Raw genomic sequence first — 19249 nt, forward strand, 5'->3', positions numbered from 1 at the left:
TCAATTTCAGAGCCAATTTCAACTTCACAACGGAGGATATTGGACTCCAGACAACGTAAGTTCAACTTCACGACGAAGGGACCGCTGGTTGTCAACAAACATCTTCTCAATTTCAGAGCCAATTTCAACTTCACAGCGAAGGATATTGGACTCCAGACAACGCAAGTTCAACTTCACGACGAAGGGACCGCTGGTTGTCAACAAACAATTTCCCAGTTCCAGAACCAATTTCAACTTCACGACGGAGGATATTGGACTCGGAACATACTACTCACTTGGATTTCAACTTCACGACGAAGGATATCCAGTTCCCAGGCTCAACCTCACGACGAAGGGGCCATATACAATTCCAACTTCACAAACAGATTGACCCAACTTCACGACGAAGGAGTCATCTGTAACACCCCGACACCAAAGTCTTCAGGTCAAGTTTTACCTTCGCGATGAAGTATCTTGAGCCAGAAGACGGTTCAGAGGCCACTTACCAAAAGCTTTGAGCTCATTTTCAACTTCACGACGAGGGATTTCGTGCTTGAAATATTCGAGTTTTGACTCACCTCATGACGAGAGAGTCATTTCGTGATTGACAAACCATTTTCAGCATCGGGTTTCAACTCTACGACTGAGGATAGTCGAGGTGGACGAAATATGTGTCTTTTAATCTTTGCTCTATTTTCGTTACACGATAATGAGCAAAGAGGGGCAGCTGTAGACACACTTTTTTGACCGGAACATACATATATACATATTATATATATTATATATGTAATATTATTATTTATTACTGAATATATATATTTTGACATTTACAGGCTCAATACATCAACATCCCAGCAGTCCGTTTGGCAGACCCAAATTCACGTGGGCGGCCCAGCAACAGCTTCCAAGCTTAACCCGTGCAGACTCAGGGTTGCCAGAAACCCTAACCCCACCGTCCAAGCCAGCGCCGCAAGCTTCCTTCGCCTAAGATAACGCCTCCTCATTTCACGGAGCCAACATCAACAACACCAATGACGTGTTTAGTAGGATTCCATCACCAACAAACAAAAGTAGTAGAGTTTGATTAGGACACAAAGATGTCATTTTTTTGTGTATAAATATCAGACGATGTAGGCATTACAGGGGGGGGAAAAAAAGCAAAAAAGGAATCACACGAAAATCTCAGAGAAAATAGCAAGAAACATTTGTATTTTTTGAGAAGGATTTTTTTTTTCCAGAAGATAATACCAGAGAGCCTTAGACAAAAAAAACTCAAAAATCCACGAAGCAAACCAGAGTTCTTGTAATCGTTCGAAAGGAAATAAAAAGGTAGCAGTGTTTTTACCTTGTCCATCCGTTTTTGTTGCCTTTGCATGTTGATTTCTAGACCTTGTACTGTGTTTGATTCGAAAGACGACCAAGAAAAAAGAAAAACGTTTTTCAGCCGATGAACGAGGAGAGAGTTTCAAAACTTTGAAGCTAGATCTACTCCCTGAGGCTCGTCATTTGTTGGATTTTTTTTTATTTTTGAGAAGTGTGGATAAGGGGCTTTCGAACTGTAAAAAATAAGTTTTTTTTGCCGCCGATGAACGGCGGCCGTCGCCGTTCAACGGCGGCGGCGAGGCGGCGCTCGGAGGCCAAAGGCCGGATTCTGGAAAACTTGGCCCATGTTCTTCATGGCTGAAGAACAATGGCGATATAGAAAGGAGAGAAGGAGACAAGGGTTTTTTTTTTTGATTTCTGAAGGAAGGAATGAAACTGAAATTGGTTTTTTTTTTTGAGTCATATATTAAGCCCATTCGACCCACGTGGACCATGACCGGATCCACGTGCTTTCACGCAAAATGGGAGCAATCTCAGTTTTAGTCCTTTTATTTTAAATCCTTCCATTTTCATCCCCAAACTGAATTTAACCATCCGCGTGTTTCTATCTAAAATAGGGTAAACTACCCTTTTGATCCCTGTTACCTCGAAAAAAGCCGTTTTCCCCCCCTCAAATCGAAATTAACCCTTCATATTGCTTTGGAATTTTGACCTCTAGCCTGCAGTTCTTTCATTTTAATCCTTTCTCTGGATTTTAATTTTAATTATCTTTCTATATTACATTATAATATTTGTATATATTTTATATCCTTATTAGTTTTTTTTTATACACTCGTATATATGTATTATTAGAATAGTATTATTTCACTTATATGTTATATTATATATATATATATATATGTATATATGTACACATTTTGTATTTTACCCTATTTGTTTACTTCTTTATTATTATATTTATTTACATTAGTTTTAATTATCTTTTTATATTACATTATAATATTTATATATATTTTATACTATTATTAGTTTTTTATACATTCGTATACATTTATTATTAGTATAGTATTATTTCATTTATGTGTTATATTATATATATATATGTATATATGTACACATTTTGTATTTTACCCTATTTTTTTACTTCTTTATTATTATATTTATTTACATTATTTATTTTTTTCTATTATTATTATATTTTTTCCTCCCTCTTATATTTAGCTATTATAAATGGTATTAATGTATTATATGTTTGTATTAACTTATGTGTTTTACTTTATACGCTATTATGTTACAATTTTTTTTTTTTTTTTCTATTATTGTTATATATATATTTTCTTATTTATTTTCATTATTTTTTTATTATTATTTACATGTACATATTTGATTATGGTGATTTATTTTAGTTTGTAGTTTTATTATTTATTACTATTATATATCTTTTTATTTTTCCCATTGTTTATATCTTTATCATTATACCACCATATACATTATTTTATACTCTGTATTTTCCTCATCTTATTTGTTTTCCATTTTACCTTAGGTGTTTTATTTGCATTCTTTATCTAATATGTGTCTTGATTTTCTAAGGGTACAATTTAAGCAATCTAAGGTAAGTAATTTGGATCGTCATTTTACATTTTAATTTAAATTTAAAACTTTCTTAATTAAAGACAACTGGAAATTATATAGTACCGAAAGGGCAGTTCAAGGGTGCTAATCCTTCCTTAGCTGTAACCGACTCCCGAATCCGACATATCTTTGGTAAGACGCAGATCAGGTAAGGTATAAGGTATCCGATTAACCTATTTATTTTAAATAAATAATCGGTGGCGACTCCAATCCATATTTTTTAAGTCGAAGCCCAATTCCGGGGCCCAACCGAAAGACGGTTACGACACTAGGGGTTCAGGTTCAGGAAATTTAGAAGCCTGTTTCCCGAACATGTTGATTCCAGTGGATTCACAAGACATGGCTTGTGGTTTGGGTTCAAAAAGTTTAGAAGCCTGTTTTTCGGAGATGTTGATTTCAGAGTGTTCAAAAGGCATGTTTTGAGGTTCAGGATCAGGATGGTTAGGCTTTTCGTCATTAACGAGGTCAATATTTTCTGCATCACCAAACAATTTTTGTGACTTAAGATCAGAACTCATGGTGTGGTGTACAGCTCGAGACTTCAGATTTACAGTCTCAGTAACCAGCAAAGTAGAGGTAAAGGTCGAAAGCACTAGCTCAAATGCTTTAGGTGCATTTATGTTATTATCTGGTGCTTTCATCGGTTTGAAGGCTTCAAATCCAACAGGTTTACCATTCTGCAATCCGGATGAGGTCTTGCAGGTTCTTGTCCTAGGGGAAGACTGGTGTCATTTATCAGCGAGTTACTAGCTGGAGGAATTAGACTGGAAGAAGATTGGCTTCCATTAGCAGCCGTGGCACTAGACTGAAGCCTTATATCTATACCTTGATCCGGAAGTTTAGGTGTGCCATTCTTATGCTCAATTGGCTTCTCAGTTTTCCCTGATGTAGGACTCACAGGAAGGAGATGACCTCGCAGGGGAAAAGGATCTCTTTTCTTTTGTACATCTTAGCCACAACATTTGAGGCAGTAATGAGAGTGAATCGCCCGGAAAGAAATACAACACCTCGAAGATGTGTGTTGGTCTCACGTATCTTAACGTTCAGAAGATATCCAGCATCGAATGAACCTTGGATGACACCAGAAGCCATGTTGCCCACCATGTCATCAGATTCAGAGGTAGAGTTACTGGTTTCTAAACTATGTTTGTTTTTGTTCAGAATTTCAGATGCTGGTGTCACAGGTGAGTTGTCCCCTCCAATGATCTCATTCTTTCAGTGGACGCCCACGCTTCCGCCACATAGGGGGCTCCGATGCAGAGGATAAGCTAACCCCTTGATTCTTGCACCTCATCCTGCGCAACACATTTGTCAATTCCTTTTGCAATAAATTTCCCGAGGTTACCTGCAATTGGAAATCAATTAGTCATCAATATCAATACAGAATGCATTAGAAAATTGGTACAAAACTGCAGTTGATCAACAATCACTAATACTAACAGAGAATATAATTTCAGGAAATCCTGTGGACACTACAAACCGGTTAGATTCGAACAGCAATAATATCACATAATCGATGAATGAGCCATTGTTGATGAACTACGATCATACAAGTCTTCAGTTGACACAATCCCGGGACACCTAAGCAAACCAGATACGCATTCCGTACATGTTTTGCCTAATTCTCAACGAAGAATACATAATTAAGCTCCTTGAAATTTCATTAATTCATTCTTTCAATCAGTATTGATGATTACAGTTAATATTTCCCTCTCAAATCAATAAGAAGAGGGTTCCAACTTAAGGAATGGCCTCTTGTAGGAAGATTCAACAGCAATTCCATTTTACGATATAGATTCTTAATGAAGATTGAGCAAGTTCATGTTTCTTTGCCTCTTTTATCAATTACTGAAGAAAGCAATTGTCTAATGTAGCCAGCCGTCCTAGTTTGCCCTTTCCTCTAATTTGTTCCATTGCAACGATGCTTCATGCCTATGCGAACTTGGTCCCTTCATTTACAATACATCTACTTGGAGGGATATTAACATACACGGTGCTTCACAATTAAGGTATTTCACCTACATGCTTCCTTTAAAACATATTGAATTTCTTATACTATCATTTGATCTTAAGTATTTGGAATTAACAATCTAACTACTCTACAAACAAATCACATGACTGTCGACAAGGGATTGAACTACGTTGATGGTGAAAGGGGTTTAGGTTTAACTCGAACTTTTCTTAAATTTGCTAATTTAATTACATTTTAGGTCTTTTTTTCAAATTAGATAACTTAAGTCCTAGTCTCTATTTTTGCTTAAATATTTCTTTGGTACCTACTGATTTCAAAATTGAACAATTTATCCCCACCTATCATTGATGGTGATAATATCTAAGATAAAATACATCATAGGTCCCTAAATATTTTCAGATCATTTTTCGTTCATTGAATTTTCAAAAGTATAAAACGGTCATTAAATCCCGTGATGTTTTTATAATCATGGATTTTGATAAATTTAATTGTTTTTATAACATTTCAATAAATTTAATGATCGTTTTGTAACAATTTGATAAAAGTTAATGATCATTTTTTATAATAGTTTAGTAAGTTTAATGATCATTTTATGACAATTTAATAAGTTTGATGATCATTTTATAATTTTGAAAAGTTCAATGAAAAAAACAATTTGAATAGTTTAATAATCCAGGGTGTGGTATAGCCTAATATATATATGGCACTTACGTAAGTACCTGCGACATACTCCATGCCAGCCTCCATTTATTTATTTATTAGCCAAAACCTGAATAAATTAATTAATTAATAAGGAAAATGAAGTAATTAACAAGTGGCGCATGCTGTATTAGAGCAAAGCATGTCAGTTTTCACAGTGACGAAAGGCCAAGCGACACCTTATCACTACCATATAATTAATTCCTTCCCTCCCAAGTCAATCTTACTTCACATGCACAGCTTCATCACTATATCCTATAAAGATTGCTTCCATCCCAAGTGACAACCATCTCTTCTTCCCCCACTTTCTCTCAACATTTTCTCGGTCGTAAAAAATTTTTCCCCAGAAAAGAAAACATGGCCGTTTTGAAGAGGTCATATGGGTACTCAAAGGTGGATAAAGAAGACCCGGATGAGATAATTCATCGAAGAGCTCAGTTCTTGATATTCAAAGCGCTGGAGAAAGTGGATTCCAGGAGAAAACCATCGTTCATACCAATCAGATTGTGTAGGTTGAAGGTGAAGATCGGGAGAAAATTGAAGAAGCTAAGGAAAGCTGCGATGGTTAGTGTTTCTGGTTTAAGAATCGGCGCCTACGAACATGTTTTGCATCAGTTGAAAACTCGGAGGCGATTGTTTAACCGTGGTGGTGGTGATCATGGAACCAATGCCACCTTTCCTCGTCCTTTGTTCACTTAAAACATTACACGCACGTACGTATTTATAATTATATATAAACGAGATTTTCTCTTTATTTGTTAAATAGGAGAGTGATCACGTTGTCTTCATCTTGGAATAACGAGTTATTTTCTGCTTATTATTATTTTCATAATGTTGTCTGCATTTTCTCATTTGTGCAACCCGAAACCATAGTTCTACCGCGGATGTAAGTTGTCCGGAAATTGATATTAATTGAAGATTTACTATAATGATTTTGTTATTCTATTTGTAATTTGACTACTGATTAATTTGTTAAATATTGTATATCTTCTTTGTTAGAATTATTTAAATTATCATTTTTCGCGTTCCATAAAACAATATTACATTACATGTTAAGCTCTTACTAGTGGATTTCTTTTATAAACGGAGAAGAAATAATAATTTAGGTAATTGTTTGACAAACAAAAATTATGTGCTTTAATGGGACAATGTATATAGTTTAGGGGTTGATTTCACTTTAAGCCAAAATGTCTAAATTCAACAATAATATTAAAGGTTCATTGCACCAAACTAAGCCTATTCCTTAACGACAGAGTATTTTAAATGTATTAGGTATTTAAGGAATTAACATATATTGATTAAATTATTTTTTAATAATTTATATGATTATAAGATATTATTTGTTCATAATTTTTTTTATTTAATTGATTATGCACACATACCCTATAGATATTTAATTTTCAATCTTTTTAGTTTTATATAGATTTACGATTTTTGAATAAGTGAAAATAAACGATTAAGATTAACTCATTTTTTTAATTAATATATTCTCATTTTTTTACTATTAATCTCACTACTACAAAATAGGTTTGTAGCGACGTTTTGAGAAAAAAAGGCCACTAAATTTACACCTAACTTGATATTTATAAATAAAATGCCACAAAATGATAACATTGGAAGTATTTTTTAAAAATGTCGTAATAGACACATCGTTTGTGACATTTTTTTAACAAATACCACAATAAGATACATAGTTTGTGACATTTTTTAACAAACACCGCAATATGATATATAGTTAGTGGCTTTTTTAACTAACACAATTATTTCAGCTCATTAGTGGCGTTTATTTTTAAAAACTCCGCACCGTTAAAAACTTTTATATCCTTAACCCATGAAACTGCTGTTTCCCCTTCTCTCATTTTCCTTAAATTCTCACCGCCGTTTACAGACTCACGGAACTGCTGTAGGTCGCCAGTGTTCATTGCTGTTCGCCGCCGTTGTCACCTCTCGATCGCCTTTCAGGTATTTTTTTGTCTGCCGAAACTTAACCAAATCATTGAAATTGATTAACATTTGCTGTTTGTCCATGCTTGAATTGAGTGAGTGGGTTTGCTCGAATTGAATGGGTTTACACGAATTGATCTCGATCGCCAGTGTTTGTCCATGCCGGAACTGATGTTGGTATTGTTGTAAAAGAATAATGCTTGGTTTTGCTGTTGGTTTTGCATAATGAATGGGTTTATCCACAAATGCTTCAATTCATACTTTTATAATTTCTGTAAGTTATATCCAGTGTTTTATCTGCAACTTGAGCACGTAGTTTACAATTCTTTTTGCTTCATCAATCGATTATAGCACGCTGTTTCTCAACAATTTGCTTGACTTTATAGTCTTCAATTTCTTCGTTTTTGATCTTCTTAGCTTTTGCTGCAGATATTAGAGAGCTTGCGTTGCCTGTTTTCTTGTAATTCTAGTGATAAATCGTCACCGGGTTGAGTATATATATTTCATCATTTTTAAACTAATTTCAATCAATTGGTGGTAAAGGAGACGAGGATTGATTTTATTCATAAGATTTGTGAGGAGAACAATGTAGCCATTTGTGTCCAAGTGAACTTCTTTGAACCATATAATATTATTTTAACTCTTTTGAAAAATATAATAATGTGATTGAATTATCATGTACTAAAAGTAATTAAAAAACATTTTATAAAAAATTATCAAATAATATAAAATGGATAAAATTGTCAAACTAAAATTATCATGTACTAAAAGTGTATATACTTCTTGCTTATGCAAATTTGGTCCCTATTATATTACATGTTTTTTTTTATATAAATATTGCCTTGACGTTTATAGCTAACCTTTTGATTAATGCTGTCTTTGTTATACTGTGGCGTTGGAGTATATTGTAATACCAACAGTCATATATTGATGGTTTTTTTAGGGGCGGGGACGGTTTTACATTACTCATTCTGTCCCAATATTATATGTTTTGGGGATTTTTTTCCTCTATACTCATCCCTTGCGGATCCCTGCAGGTTTCGGTTAATCTCATCACAAAAAATAAACAAATATTTTTAAAATCAATACAACACCTAAAACTTGTAAGATATATCAAATTGTCTCAAATTGATCTCTATCTATAATATGAAAGTTTCAAACGTTAATATTCATCTAACACTCAATGTATATGTACAATCTTAACCATTTTCAATCTCAACAAATCAATGTATATTAAATGAAAAAAAGATATAAACTTCAATTTTAGTTCTTTTCAGATGTAACAATGACAACACGTAATCTCACAGATATTTTCGAGGATCCCCATGGTTATTTTTGTAAAATATCGGGGATCCCTACTATTATTTTTTGGGGATCCCCACAGTTATTCACACGGGTATAGTTCGGTTATCCAAGGTTCAGATATAGCAATCTCCGTCACCATCCCCAGTTCAATGGACGAAGATTTCGGTTATTCTCCATCCCGTTGGTTCGGATCCCCACGTTTTCGATTTTTCCCACCCGATTGTCACCCCTAATTTTTTAATATATAGGATAATTATATTTGTTTATAATTTTTAAATTTATCGATGATACACATATATTTTATATTATTACTCGAACTTAAAATTTTTATGCATATCAACATTATCTTTTACTAATCGACAGAATTATATAAAAAAAGAATCATCTTAATTTATAATCTTTCACCAAAATCAATAATATATATAAATGGATATATTTATTATGAAGTTATAATATAAAAAACATAACATATAAATGAAATGTAATTTATAAAAGAGAAAATCGCCTCAGTGACCAAAAAAAAGTTATAATATACGATTTTAACCAACTTTTTTTGGATTTGCCAAAATGACCAACAAAATCGCAACGCGAAATAAAAATCGCAACGCGATCCCCAGAATCGCAAATCAGTTTCCAGAATCGCAACGCGATTCTTGAAAATCGCGATGCGATAGTACAAATTCGCATTGCGATTTTCCATAATCGCAACGCGAATATGAAAATCGCAACGCGAACACATAAATCGCAACGCGTATCCGTAAATCGCAACGTGTATCCGTAAATCGCAACGCGTATGGGTAAATCGCAATGCGTATCCGTATATCGCAACGCGTATCCGTAAATCGCAACGCGTATCCGTAAACCGCAACGTGTATCCGTAAATCGCAACGCGTATCCGTAAATCGCAATGCGTATCCGTAAATCGCAACGCGTATCCGTAAATCGCAACGATAATCCGTAAATCGCAACGCGTATCCGTAAATCGCAACGATAATCCGTAAATCGCAACGAGAATCTGTAAATCGCAACGATAATCCGTAAATCGCAACGAGAATCTGTAAATCACAACACTGAAATTTTGGGTATATAACACTGAAATCATAAACTAAATCCCTAAATCGCAACTCATTCCATCTCCATCTATCACTCTCTCCGGCGACATCCGTTCCTATATCCAACGACATCCTTCCCCATCCGGCAACAGGTCTTAGTTTCGCATCTCGTTTGTTTAGTTACAACCATGAAATCATCTAATGTTGATCATGTTTGGATAGATTTGTGTTTTGGAGGGTCATGGGATAATGTTAATGGTGTTTTACAATATATGCCTTTACCCATAAATCTTCAACTAAAATTGTCTTTACAAAAGTTAACTTATGAAACTCTAATGCTACGTGTTTCAAATAAATTGAATTTAGAGCCCCTAAGTGGATTTAGGCTATCTTATCAGAGAAATGGTAAAGTTATTTGTTAACCGACAATGAAGATGTTGAACGATTCATTGCTTACATTAGTGTTTCACAAGATGATGTTACATTGTATGTTGTTGAACCTAGAAGTAGTATTGTTGGGTCAGTAGCGGTAGTAATCAACTAAGTTTTTCTCAAAACCCACAACCTTTCTCTAATCCAATCCCAATCAACTTTCAGCACCAAATTCCAGTTTTCGTATTGACCAGTTAGACGATGATGAGCCAACAGAAAAAATTGTGAGTACTAGTCAGTATTCGAAATTTGGTCTTGGTCAATATCCGGACTTTGATATTGGTCAATACACGGATTTTGATGATGTTTCAGAAGAAGAAACAGACCATGCGTGTAATGATATTGATATTGGTCAATACCCGAATTTTGATGATGAAACAGCCGTTGCCGAAGAATGTAATGTTGATGATAATGAGGAGGAAGTTACGACTGTGAATGAACATGTTGAACATCCATTCTGTAATTCATATAATCCTGAAGAAGAAAAGAAGAAGAAAAAGTCCCCGAAGAAAAGAAAATGCCACGGGCGTATAACTGGAATATGCCAGAATTACTTCAGATACCGGAAGAAGAGTTGATAAAGAAAGCAGTTGATTGTTACACAAAAGTTATTCGTATCAAGAAAGATGATTGTTTTGATACAAAGGAAGACTTGAAGATAGCTTTATATACGAAATGTGTGGAAGATGGCTATCAACTAAAAGTTAACAAATCAAGCAAAGATCGTTTCGAAACAAGGTGTATGATTGACAAAAACTGTACGTGGCGTATGATTGCAAAGAGAATAAAAGATTGCAAAATGTTTCAAGTTAGGACTTTTATTGATAAACATACATGTTCAAGAACCCAAGTTTTTCCTCACCATAGACAGGCAAACAAAAAGGTGTTGGGTGGTTTTCTGGCTGAGTTAATGTTTTTGAATGGCAGGGTATATCGGGGACATGAAATTATGACTGACATGAATGCTCGGTTCAAGATTAGTATCATATTCTCAAGCTTGGAGAGCCAAATGTTATGCCTTGGAATTGTTGAGGGGGTCGCCAGAAGCATCGTTTGCCCAACTGCCGGCTTATTGTCACAATTTAAAGCTGAAAAATCCTGGGTCGGTAACTCATATCAAAACAGATAGAGATGGACGCTTTGAGTTGCTGTTTATCGCCATTGGTGCTACGGTTAGTAAATCAATATAATTTTGTTGACTCATTTTTGTTAGTTACATGCATTTCACATTTAAATGATTATATTTCTTGTGTATATTATTTTGTAGATTCGTTCGTTTATTACTTGCATGCGCCCAGTTATTATAGTTGACGGAGCACATTTGAAAGGTCGATACCTTGGAGTAAACTTATTAGCAGTAGCCATGGATGCTAACAATGGGATATTGCCAATAGCTTACGGGGTTGGCAAATCTGAAACCTCTGATTCATGGACATGGTTTATGGGGCATCTTAGGGATTGCATAGGTCCTATTAGCAATCTGACAATCATATCCGATAGGGCAAACTCAATTGACAACGCTGTTAGAAGGTGTTTCCCAGATGCTTTTCATGGACTTTGTGGTGTTCATTTGTATAGAAATCTAAAATCAAGGTCTGCTGGTATAAAAAAGCACAAATGGACATACTGGAAGGCTGTAAAAGCTTATCGGGAAGTGGATTTCAATAAGCATATAAATTGTTTAAGACGTGTTTGCCTCAGTGTGCTCAAACACTAGAAGATGTCGGGTTTGAAAGATGGTCAAGAGTACATCAACTTGGAGCAAGATATGGTTTCATGACGTCTAATAGTGCAGAATCAATCAACGCTCTAAGTCGTCATTCCCGGAAATTACCCATTACTATGTTAATGGAGTTTTTTCGAGCCTCTATTCAACAGTGGTACTACAAGAAAAGAAACCATGCAGGTATTATTTCTTTGAATTCGTAACTTATCATATTTATATATTTTACTAAGTATTGTTTATTTAAATTTACAGGAACATTGGAACATCGTGTTACACCATGGACTGAAAAAAAGATAACGAAACGTGTTGTGAAGTCAACGTCATGGAGAGTTGAACCATGTTCAAACACTTTGTTTCAAGTACTGGATAATAACTTAAATGGGCTAGTCGATCTAAATGCAAAGACGTGTAGTTGTATGAAATGGCAAACATCTGGTTATCCGTGTGGCCATGTTATAAAAGTTGCTCTTCATTTAAACCAAGATGATTCAAGCGCATACGCTATGGATTGCTACACTACAGAAGTTTATCGACAGACTTATGCCGAGATTGTCTACCCTATTCCACATCCTTCTGAGTGGGACATACCAGATGATTACAAACAGTTTTGCCACCAGCCATGGACAGAAGGCTACCTGGCCGACCAAAAAGTCACGATCGTATACCGTCTAAGGGTGAAGAGAAGAAGAGATCGACATGTAGTCGGTGCAAGGAAAGTGGTCATACAAGGTTGACATGTGGATCACCAGTGCCATCAAAATCATCTTTTCCTCTACCAAAATATGGATCCTCATCAAAATCCAAAGCTCATATGGTGTGAACTTTGTATTATGTAAACGTTGTTATTCAGTTGTATTATGTAAACGTTTTAACATTTAACATTTTATGTGTATTATGTAAACGTTGCCATCAAAAGCTCATATGCAAACGTTGTATTATGTGGATTTTATGTGTGAACTTTTAACATTTTCAGTTGAATTAATGACTCAGGCCAACCATTTTGACTTAACCAACTCTTGTTATTCAGTTGTTATCACTATTAGGCATGCATTTGACTATCGCAACACGGAAAATACAATCGCAACGCGAAATGAAAATCCCAACATGAAAATCGCAACGCGAAATGAAAATCGCAACGAGAGAATCGCAATGCGAAATGAAAATCGCAATGCGAAATGAAAATCGCAACGAGAGAATCGCAATGCGAAATGAAAATCGCAATGCGAAATGAAAATCGAACCGACATAATCGCAATGCGAAATTAAAATCGCAATACGAAATGAAAATCGCAATGCGAAATGAAATCGCAATGCGAAATGAAAATCGCAACGAAAGAATCGCAATGCGAAATGAAAATCGCAATGCGAAATGAAAATCGCAACGAGATAATCGCAATGCGAAATTATAAACGCATTGCGATTTTCATTTCCGCATTGCGATTTTCATTTCGCATTGCGATTCTCTCGTTGCGATTTTCATTTCGCATTGCGATTTTCATTTCGCATTGCGATAGTCATTTTTGCCTTCAACATAATGCAGATTGAAATCAACAAAATCAACCATTACATTTCAATCAATTAAACAAGCACAAATAAGAATTATGTTCGCATCAATTACACAAATCAACTTTTACAATCATCTTTTACAAATCAATTAAACAATCAAAAAATAAGCAATAATTCTTATTTCCGATCATCTACTATTGAATCAACTTTTACAAATCAATTAAACAATCAAAAAACAATCAATTAAACTATTGAATCAACTTTTGCAGCTCGACATCATTTTCACGCAGTTCACTTCTGAGATTAACCTGCAGAAACCAAACATTTGTTCAAACAACACTTTCTACGCAAATTATTGAATTCTAGTTACTTAACCAAACATTTTCATTTATAAGTATATAACTTACCAATTGTTTATGGACATTTTTATAACGCGGATGCAGGTAGGCAGCGTCTCGTATATATCGATTTAGCCATATAATGCCGAAACCACAAGCCTACTGCAGCTTTATCTCTATCGGTGGGAGGTAGATACTTGATGCTTCCCGTCGTCAAACGCTCCAACGCCAAGCATACGAGAGGACCACAATCTCCTCTGGCTCCGCTCGTTTGTTGTGGCGCGGTCTCGTCTCTAATAACTGTAATATTGAGCTTCTTTGGCTTCTTGTTTCCAGAACGAGTCCAATAATTGATCGCATCCAAGAATTTAGCCAAATGAGAGCTCCATCCCTTAATAACATCTCTTAAATCAGCCAATGATATGTAATTTATCATGCTGTCATACACTATTGTCTTAAGGGATGGGAGCTGAAGCTCGACGAGAATCCAATGTTTACGTTCCAAAACAGGGATAAACACCTGCAATCATAAGTAATAATTCATTCATTTGCGCACTTATTTCATAAAACCTTTAAACTCAATCTAAAATAAATACTAACCTTATCGACCTCCCACCATGCAGGATAAAGTTTAGCTTGTCCATTGCCCAAATCAAATGATTCATCTCGTGCATTCTTCAAGTGAACGGCGTGAAAAGACGTCGGCATTATTGTATATCGTATATTTTTATTTTTCTTAAGTTTTCTTATTATTAGAAGACGTGTCACCCACGCATCGATATGCTGTTTTACAAAAAAAGACATATATTAGTGACTTACATAAATTTAAAAAAAAAATTAATCAAATTGAAATATAAGAAAAATATAAGACTTACCCCCCCATCGAAATAGCCATTGTCTTCGACCCCTAATAATACGCCCCACCAAGGCCGTTCAAGCAACAAAAAGATATCATCGGTGAGCTTGCATATGTCAGTGAAACACCCCTTGCTCCGCTCATGTAGATAAAAATCAACTGCGGTCTTAGCCCAAAGGGTGTTATCCAAAATTGTGTCCGGTAGTTGTTCCCTCTCCTCTTCAGATACCGGTATGGTACTGGCCGGTAACTCATACGAGAGCCAACTCTCATCCATCATGTCCGGAACCGGTGGGGTTTCTCAATACTACGATATATTACCCCATGTGAATCAGACTCTGGAATGGTGGGAGGGACCTCTTCAACGATGACAGTTGCCTCTTGAACGGTGGGAGGGGACTCTCGAGGAATGATATGGGGGGCCTCTTCAACGATAGGAGTGGACTCTTGAGGGATGACAGGCGAGTCGGGCTTCTTCTTGCGGTGTCTTCGCACTATTGGGGTGTACGGAGACTTAATAGCACGTGCACGCTGTCTGATGCGTGAACTCCGTCGTGCAAGCATAACCCGACGTAAAGCATCCACTCTATCGGGCCGCTAAATAATTAAATACAAAAATCAGTAAATAAACAGACATGATCTTTAAACAGTGAAAACAAAGACAAATATGTTTCAAACTTGCATTGTATTCACCCAAGTCATTATTCTATCATAGTTCACAAAATGCATCAGATAACAAAGAAAAATATGTTTCAAACTAATACCCTGAAGTTAGTATTTGTCTTTGTTTTGTCTATTGGTTGAAGTAATGCAATCCATTCAAGTTTCAATTTGCAGAAGAAGAAATAGTTTACTTTCGCAACACGAAACTTAAAATCGCAACGCGAAACCAAAATCGCAACGCGAAATGAAAATCGCAACGACAGAATCGCAATGCGAAATGAAAATCGCAACGAAAGAATCGCAACGCGAAATGAAAATCGCATTGCGATTTTCATTTCGCGTTGCGATCTTGTCGTTGCGATTTTGGTTTCGCGTTGCGATTCTGTCGTTGCGATTTTCATTTCGCGTTGCGATTTTGGTTTCGCGTTGCGATTTTAAGTTTCGTGTTGCGAAAGTAAACTATTTCTTCTTCTGCAAATTGAAACTTGAATGGATAAATTTACTTTCAACCAAAAGACAAAACAAAGACAAATACTATTTCACAGTGTTAAAGAATACACAGTTTAGCAGAATTGGCAGCAACCGAACAAATTTACTTTCAACCAAAAGACAAAACAAAGACAAATACTATTTCACAGTGTTAAAGAATACACAGTTTAGCAGAATTGGCAGCAACCGAACAAATTTACTTTCAACCAAAAGATAAAACAAAGACAAATACTATTTCACAGTGTTAAAGAATACACAGTTTAGCAGAATTGGCAGCAACCGAACAAATTTACTTTCAACCAAAAGACAAAACAACGACAAATATATTTCACAGTGTTAAAGAATACACAGTTTAGCAGAATTGGCAGCAACCGAACAAATTTACTTTCAACCAAAAGACAAAACAAAGACAAATACTATTTCACAGTGTTAAAGAATACACAGTTTAGCAGAATTGGCAGCAACCGAACAAATTTACTAAGCAATCTAAGTGAAATGGCTAATCTAAGTGAAATTACGAGTAAATTTATCATTAAGTTAAATATGGAAAATCTTAAACTTACCTCGTTGCGTAGAGTATGAACCTCATTCTGCAACGATACTATCATCTCACGTAGAGCGGCAACCTCACCACGTAAAGTTGACACCTCCACACGCCATGCACCATCGTTATCGCGTAGAGTACCGATCTCCTCACGCAAGGCATTGACCTCATCACGTAACTCCCTTGACTCATCCCGTTGAGGTGGAGGTGGAGAACAGGGAGATAGGAGTCGTGGCATCTTTGCCGGTCGCCTATCATGAGGTGATGGTGGAGAAGAGGCTCGATGATGTGACGGGATAGGTGATGGCTCTCGTTCTAGAGATGTATAGTCGGGTCGATCGGGTGATGGCTCTAGGTGAGGTGATGGCTCTCGAATTGGAGGAAGTGGATGCTGCTCATCATCCGTGCCATCAAAAAAATTCTGACTAGCTTGCCACCAATCAGTGGCAAGCTCTTCCTCCGTGGGTGTCAGTCTTTGTAATGGAATGTTGGCCTCCTAAAATATAAAAACTCAAACAAAGTTAAACGTCTACTATTAATAACTTGTTTATATATTATATGAAAGTATTTGTGTTAACTTACATTATTTATTGTGGCATATGGTATTAAGTCTTCCCAATCCAACAGAGTTTTCCTCTTCCAGGAAATAGCCCTGGGAATATCATTTGACGTTTTTATTGCATATGTACGCATGCTGGGGAAAGCCTCGAATATCCAAATCTACAAACAATATAATAACAAAATTAGTAATTGTTAAATAATTAATTATAATTTTAGAAACATTATATAGAAATTCTTACCTTAAAGGCCCAAACAAAGCCTGACAAAGTGTATTTGGACCCATCGCCCCGCAAACTTTTGCGGTCATCAAAGGCAGACGACAACTTAGTCCAGGTAGCTTTCCATATATACGAACCCCACGGAAACAGATTCCATGCATTCAGGTCCTCTACCAATATTATTAGCTCCCGATGAATAGGTTGTCTGGCCTCTCTGCCTAAAAAGCCGGCATACACAAGTAGTAGAAGGCATACTCGGACAACATCGACGTCTTCCATCCGAGTGAAACCAGCTTTCTTATTAAATAATTTCTTCAGGTCGTCGACATGTAGGTTCGGCTTCTCCATTGACTCATCCGGAAAAACCCGGGATAACCATGATGGGCGGGCGATATGACGAGTGTACCGGCCTACATCATCGTGTCCGAATCGTAGACCAGTGATTAAGCAGAACTCCTTCCGCCCAAAGCAAGTATACGCTGGTGGAAAATGAAACCATATCTCTTCCTCACCACGTTGTATACTGTCGGGTAGATTTGATGTCATGGTCTGAAGCCACAAATGGGTCAAATTAGCATCTCCACCCGGATGCTGTACTCTCAGCCATGGCCCGAAGCAGGTTTCCTCAAACAATTGTCTTTGAGCAGGTGAAAGCTTCTTTGCAATTGTAGTGGCCAGGCTGACTTTATTTCTCAAGGTCAATTGAGCCGAAAAAATTTCTACAAAAACAATAAACATACCAAGTTAGATATACCAAAAACTACACTGTGAAGATATACCAAAAACAATAAACATAAAAAGTAGTAGTTTATTCTTTAAACTAAAATTTGCAACACTGTTTTGTCTTTTGGTTGAAATGAAAATCGCAACGAGAGAATCGCAACGCGAGATGACAATCGCAACGAGAGAATCGCAACGCGAAATGAAAATCGCAACGAGAGAATCGCAACGCGAAATGAAAATCGCAATGCGATTTTGGTTTCGCGTTGCGATTCTCTCGTTGCGATTTCCATTTCGCGTTGCGATTCTCTCGTTGCGACAGTCATTCTCTCGTTGCGATTTTCATTTATCTCGTTGCGACTCTTCTGCAAATTGAAACTTGAATGGATTGCATTACTTCAACCAAAAGACAGAACAAAGACAAAGACAAATACTAACTTGAAAATCGCAACGAGAGAATAGCAACGCGAAATGAAAATCGCAACGACAGAATCGTAACGCGAAATGAAATCTAAGTGAAATGGTTAATCTATTATTGAAATGACCAGTAAACTTATCATCAGTTTCAATATGAAAAACCTACAATAATGCAAACATTTCAAAATAAAAATAATTAAAAAACTAACCCTCGGAGGTTGATTTTCCATTTCTGAATATTGTGAGGGATTTCTGACCGTGAATGGTTGTGAGGGATTTCGCCGGAGATGGGGACGGAAATCTTCGGAGATGGGGACGGATTTCTTCGCCGTAGAGAGTGAGAGATGGAGATGGGACTGAGTTGTGATTTTAGGTTTTAGGTTATGAGTTGCGATTACGGGATTTTGTCTTAATATTCTTTTTGTAATTTGAAAATAAAATACGCGTAGCGATTATAATGGCGCTTTAAATATCGCGTTGCGATTTACGGATACGCGTTGCGATTTTATGTATTATCGTTGCGATTTACGGATACGCGTTGCGATATACGGATACGCATTGCGATTTACCCATACGCGTTGCGATTTACGGATACACGTTGCGATTTACGGATACGCGTTGCGATTTATGTGTTCGCGTTGCGATTTTCATATTCGCGTTGCGATTTTGGAAAATCGCAATGCGAATTTGTACTATCGCATCGCGATTTTCAAGAATCGCGTTGCGATTTTGGAAACTGATTTGCGATTCTGGAAACTGATTTGCGATTCTGGGGATCGCGTTGCGATTTTTATTTCGCGTTGCGATTTTGTTGGTCATTTTTGGCAAATCCAAAAAAAGTTGGTTAAAATCGTATATTATAACTTTTTTTTGG

At 36.2% G+C, this 19249-nt stretch overlaps 2 protein-coding genes across 2 annotated transcripts; one reads left to right on the top strand and one right to left on the bottom strand.

Moving 5' to 3' along the window:
• Window positions 1-3571: 3571 nt before the first annotated feature.
• LOC120174783 lies at window positions 3572-5653 on the bottom strand. Its single transcript, XM_039181531.1, has 4 exons — window positions 5626-5653; window positions 4208-4279; window positions 3966-4106; window positions 3572-3882 (listed from the first exon to the last, which is right to left on the bottom strand). The coding sequence occupies exons 1-4, from the start codon at window positions 5651-5653 to the stop codon at window positions 3572-3574; spliced, it is 552 nt and encodes a 183-aa protein (XP_039037462.1).
• Window positions 5654-5865: 212 nt separating this feature from the next.
• LOC120174779 lies at window positions 5866-6413 on the top strand. Its single transcript, XM_039181527.1, has one exon. The coding sequence runs from the start codon at window positions 5963-5965 to the stop codon at window positions 6302-6304; it is 342 nt and encodes a 113-aa protein (XP_039037458.1). The 5' UTR covers window positions 5866-5962; the 3' UTR covers window positions 6305-6413.
• The last annotated feature ends 12836 nt before the right edge of the window (window positions 6414-19249 follow it).

The sequence above is a fragment of the Hibiscus syriacus genome, unplaced genomic scaffold (assembly GCF_006381635.1).
Source record: "Hibiscus syriacus cultivar Baekdansim isolate YM2019G1 unplaced genomic scaffold, ASM638163v2 tig00112123_pilon, whole genome shotgun sequence".
In the NCBI taxonomy this organism is placed as follows: Eukaryota; Viridiplantae; Streptophyta; class Magnoliopsida; order Malvales; family Malvaceae; genus Hibiscus; species Hibiscus syriacus.